Raw genomic sequence first — 5888 nt, forward strand, 5'->3', positions numbered from 1 at the left:
GGAAGATAAAGATATTAATTACTAAATTATGGGAGATATGGATGATATGTCTCGTATCAACTCCCCCACAGTTGAAATCCATCTTGTCCTCGAGGTGGAAATCGCGACGCAACAACGAGAGTTGAAAGCCAAAAATTGTTGAGAGACGTCTCCTCCTGGATCAAACGCACGCCGAACAGCTGAGCGTCTTACTTCACTCGAAAAGGACATATATGCCTCGCGATAGCTTGTGGCACAATCTTTCTTCCACTTCCCAAATTTTCCCCTAACCACTTGAAATTGAGGATATTCCCCCGCTGCCTCACTAAAAATCTTGGCAGCAACCTGAAGTAATTGATTATGGGTTGACACGTGAGCACTAGTCCCACTATCACTTTTATCGATGCTGAATTTTCCTTCTATGAGTTGAACGGAACTAGCACGTTCCATGGCCAACTTCCTCTTTGAATCAGCTTTGACTCGCCGAGCTTCTGATCTTCTAGTAATATCCATCCATTTCCGCAGATTCACATCTCGACCAAACATATCAAAACTTACCCCTCCAACATTGTTATAGCAACTTCTACCATCCACATTTTAGGTAGGGTGATGCATTCCCCTAGGTGGCAACCTACTTAAACCGCCCACAGGAGCACCTGCTCCTTGAATTCCAACACCATCATCCGGCCACTTCCCCAACCCTTTCCTAACTTGCTCTTCCTCACTAGGGTGATGCATTCCACTTCCATTCCCCTCTCTGTCGGCACTGGCTCGGGAGTGGATGGTTTCGCCGCTGGCTTTGGCTTCATCTTGATCGGCCTACACGACCTGTCAAGAGACTCAGCCTTCTTCTTAACTTCAGCAGACAAGAGAACGAGAGTCATGTACTTTGGGAGTGTATCCTGGTGCTGCTGCTTCTCTCTAAGCCAAGCTTCAGCTTCAACACAATCACTCAAAACCTTTTGTTTCTCGGCCAAGTCAATGTGATCACACTTGGAATCGTTCGACCTTGTTGCTTCCCTATAACTGTTGATGCAATAAATAAGCTGGTTGATCACAGTTCCTCTCTCGGAATGCTCCTTGAAGCGCTCCTCGATGGGATCAACTTGCTTCTTGAGCTCATCCAGCTTAGCAATATAAACTCCTTTTGTTTCGTCCTCGCCATCCTCATACAACCAATCTTCCACCTCCTGGAGTCTAGAAATAAGCTGCTCTCTATCTGATTTTGTCACGAACTCGTGATATTTGTCATGAAGCTTGTTCCGCATGTCATAAACGTAAGCTTCTACAGCATTCTTTTTATCTTTAGTTTCTTCCATAACACGATCCTGCAATGCCATCTCAAACTCCTTCTTATCACACCCACCAATTTTATCACCAAAAAATACAATCCTCCTGTATCCACCAGGATCCGATCTCTCATCGTCTGAAACAACCCGATTTGGGGGATCGCCGCCAACCACCACCGGCACGCGCGATATCCAATTGACTGCATCAGACCCGTCGAAGCACGTGGGTATCATCTTCTCGTAACATGGTCTGTCTGAACGATAATGGTCGTAACATGGCGGTTCGGAATAACCCCCACCGTCGTGGCGCGCCCAAGGGCCGTCCCACGCCGTCGATTATCGCCCAGCGTGAATTTCATGTATGTGGTCGGGATTATCCCACGCGGTCCTCTCCCTCGCCCAATCAGAATAGGGCGGCTGCGGATCGGGCCTCGGATCGGGCCTTGTCGGTGGCGGTGGTTGATCCTGACGCCGCTGATCAAAACGCTGCATATCAGAATAGGGTTTCCCTTCTCGCCAGCCCCATTCATTGTCCGACGCCGGCACGTGTCTCCCAGCCCGATTGTCCCATCTATGTGCGGGATTGTCCAACGCCGTCGTTTGTCTACCGTGAGTCATCCCCGCGCTGACCCTGTAGCGGTCCCACGCAGTCGGCAGTCGACCACGACTCCCTTCTATGCCGCTGCCGTAACGCTCCTACGCCAAATTATCCGGTAGGGGTGATCAATGGTGGCCACGGGAATGTTGGCCACCAAACCATAATTGGTGTTGATGAGCAACAGTTGTAGCTGCATTCCTGATCGGTCGATGCCGCGGCGGATTCGGTCTCCCTCCAGGCCAATCCGGATTAGGTGGATCAGGTTCTGGCCTTGGTCATGGCGACGCGATCTGGTTGCGCCTCTCAGCCGCGTCTAGCCTCGCTTCGATGCGGGCCAGCGATGCTAGTACTTGCTCGAAGGCCAAGGCCGTCGGATCTAATGCTCCGGTCGACGACGAAGACGCCTCCAGCCCGCGGGTAGCTCCTGCGATCGAACCGTCGAGCGGCTCCGATCGATATCCAGCCCGCGGGTGGCTCCTTAACGTCGGATTAACTCCTCCGTGAGGTCGCGGGAATCGTTTTCCCGTCGATCGCACACGGTAAGAATTAGGGTTCCTCCGTGAAGTCGCGGGAATCTTTGCCTGATGATCAACAACGACAAGAACTAGGGTTTGATATTAAAGAAGAAGAGAAAAACAACGTGAATAATATTCTATTTCATGAATGATGATTATGAAATATTCCCACATATTTATAATGTGGAATCCTCAACAAATAAATCTAATCTAATCTTAACCAACTAAGCAAAATATACTATAAAGTTATTAATTACTAAATTATGGGAGATATGGAAGATAAAGATATTAATTACTAAATTATGGGAGATATGGAAGATATGTCTCGTATCAGTCCACCGTTAACTCTTAATTTGAAATATTTTATACCTTAATTATGGAATACAGTAATCAATACTAATTAATAATCCATTACGTATAATTTACTTATAAAATTGCAAATCTGATTTGATAAATATTTATGTATATATACTCCATTTTAATGGAAGTAATGAATCCTAATATATAATTATAAAACCAAACCTAATTGTAAGTACAAAAGGCTGGTATTTTAACAATCAAAATGTATAAAAACTAAAATAAAACTAACAAAGGAGTGCATTAACATTGGATTTCATTTGATAGGGAGAACCTGGAGCCGCATCTACAGCCAATCACTATGCCTCGAGCATTTGAACAGTCCAATATTGTGTATTTATATAAAGGGGTGAAGTGAAGAAGAGCAATATATATCCCTATTAAACATTTGAAAGATTGAGCTAAAGAGATGACGGGATCCAAAGTGAGCATGAAGCTGCTGATCGACAGCAGTGGTAAACGAGTGTTATTCGCGGAGGCCGGCAAATAGTGCTTGGATTTCTTGTTCTACTTACTCTCTCTGCCGGTTGCCACCATACCCACCCTCTACAAGAGCTTAGAAAATCTCAACTACGACAACATAGAGCCCTACAAGAGAAAGGAGACCTATCTGAAACCTGTCACCACTTCTCCGCTTCCTCTTCTGGGCCTTGGAGATGCTTCAACTGGAAAGAAAACTTTCAGCTGTGACAGTGACTGTGAATGTAATATTGTTACCTTTGGCAACTCCGGTAGAAAAGTAAAAAAGGTGTCGGTAAGCAGCGGTTTGGTGAAGGGGGTGGTGACGTACATGGTGATGGATGATTTGGAGATCAAGCCCATGTCTACCATCTCCAGCATTACTATTCTCAATGAATTAAATATTAAGAATGTGAGGGGGCTTTGAAGGAGAAGGTTGTCTATTTGAGAATGAAGGAGGTATTGTCATTAACTATACATTATTAATACTACATTCTCTTCGAATTTTTTATTTATTACTTTTTTTGAATTTGTTCAGGCCATAAAGCTGTTGAAGATCTCTCTGCAGAGCAAGAATGTTCTTACAGAACTCTTCTGCTAGTTCAACAAATGTCGGTCGTGGATTTTGGTTTCACTATGAACCTCAGCTTTTTCTTCCAGCCTTTGGTTTTTCAAGTGTAATTTGTTTAGTAGGCTATTTTTTTCGCGTTTTGAAATTGTTACTGTATTTCGTAAACCTGTTGGTCCAAATCTCATTCAAGTGCCACGGCATGTTTGGCCTTGTCATTGTATGCGGCAACGATTTTCTCCAACAAAAAACTCTAGTTTACACGTCACTATTACCTTTATTTATTTTGATAGTTTTAAGATATAAAAGAATATAAAAAAATAGAGAATCTTTATCGCTTCAATTCAGGTAGTTAAGTTAATATTTAAACTCAAAAATTGGAAATTTATTAGATTAATTATTATTATTAACATCATATGGATAAAAAAATCAATAATAATGAAATATCCAAAATGAAAAATTAAGATGCAGAAAACCAATTAATAGACAAATTACAAGATTTGAAAATAGTGAAAGTTCTTAATGCTTGCGTAGTATTCAAGATTATTTCTCTTTGACTTAGGCCTCTTGCACTATAAAAAACTTATCTTTTGACTGATATAAAATTTGAGAAATTTTGTGATACAATACTAACTTTGATTTTTTTTAAATAACCATAATTTAGGAAACAAAAGAAAGCATCAGTGGCTTTTTTTAGAATAAATAAAATAAAAACAATTTCAACATTTAAAAATCATAAAAATAAAATTAGTAATTAAAATAAAGCAACAGATGCGGAATTGAACCATTTCTAAATCTCTAATGGTATCCTAAACTAGAAATAGACTAAAAAATATGGAGTATTTCAATCGTTCTAATGCAATCTCAAGATCTATTTCATTTTTAAGTTTGCGATATAGTAGTAACAAACTGGAATCACTTTTTTAAGTTATGATTTGATACATTAATTTAATTATTGTATACTTATCAAAATGAAGAAAGAATCAACGAATGGAAGATGAATAAAGAAATTAGTACTATTGAATTAGATTTATACTATAGCAAGGGAAAGTATTTATGTCTTCATGGACCACATAGTAGAAGTATATATAAAATGATGAACATAATAAAAATAACCTTTTAGCCACTTAGTATTATTCAAGTCTTTTATGACGCTGCCTTTATATTTAAATTTATTTATCATAAAAAAATACTAGCAAGATATTTATTTAACTGTATGACTTATTTTTGTATTTTGATTTTGATATATTTTCTGTTTGTTTATGTAGGATATATTTTCAAATCTCTCTAGTCCGAAAATAGGGTAAGTACCAGTATAGTCATTAATAACAAATTAAACAATAAGATCAACTTTACTTCTCTCAAATCTCGCTATTTATATGTCAATCGCTCCCGGACTTACATCCATCGTAACCGGGAGGAAGTCGCCGCAAGGTTAGTCTGCGACTACTTCTGCGATAACCCGGTGTGGGGAGATACCTACTTCCGTCGCTGTTTCCGCATGCGGCGACTTCTATTTCTCCACATCGCAAATACATTCGCGGCCCGGGAAGAGTTCTTCCAAGAAAGTTTCGATGCCGTCGGCCGTCCCAGCCACACGACGCTGCATAAATGTACTGCAACAATCCGTCAGCTTATGACTGGACAAACGGCAGATGTGTTCGACGAATACCTCCACATTTGAGACAACACTAGGAGAATGTGCTTGCTCCAATTCTGCAAAGGCGTCCGGGCAGCCTTCACTGACGAATTTTCCAGAAGCTAAGCACGACAGATTGCCAGTTCCTGCTCCGCCTTCACGAAGAAATACACGGATTCCCCGGGATGCTTGGCAGCGTCGATTGAATGCACTGGCAATGGAAGAATTTCCCGGTGGCGTAGAGGGGGTCGTACACGAGCGGCAACAAAGGCACCCACCCCACCGTTATACTCGAGGCCGTCGCCGACTAACGGCTATGGATCTGGCATGCGTACTTCGGGGTCCCCGGCTCGAACAACAACATAAACGTGCTCCACTAATCCGACCTCTTCGCCGAAGTTTTGGATGGTAAAGCACCGGCCATCAACTTCACCGCTAACAACCTGCGCTATAAAATGGGGTACTATCTTGCCGACGGCATCTA

The 5888-nt window shown here is 41.8% G+C and overlaps 1 protein-coding gene across 1 annotated transcript; it reads right to left on the minus strand.

Moving 5' to 3' along the window:
- Positions 1-614: 614 nt before the first annotated feature.
- Positions 615-1502, minus strand: LOC121741742 (heat shock 70 kDa protein 15-like). The gene has a single exon (XM_042134627.1). It carries the CDS (start codon positions 1500-1502, stop codon positions 615-617), a length of 888 nt encoding a protein of 295 aa, XP_041990561.1.
- Between the last annotated feature and the right edge of the window lie 4386 nt (positions 1503-5888).

The sequence above is a fragment of the Salvia splendens genome, chromosome 7, assembly GCF_004379255.2.
Source record: "Salvia splendens isolate huo1 chromosome 7, SspV2, whole genome shotgun sequence".
Taxonomy (NCBI): Eukaryota; Viridiplantae; Streptophyta; class Magnoliopsida; order Lamiales; family Lamiaceae; genus Salvia; species Salvia splendens.

Excerpts from the sequence above, each read along its gene's own strand:
- LOC121741742 (XM_042134627.1), bottom strand. The coding sequence starts at position 1,502 with ATGATACCCACGTGCTTCGACGGGTCTGATGCAGTCAATTGGATATCG.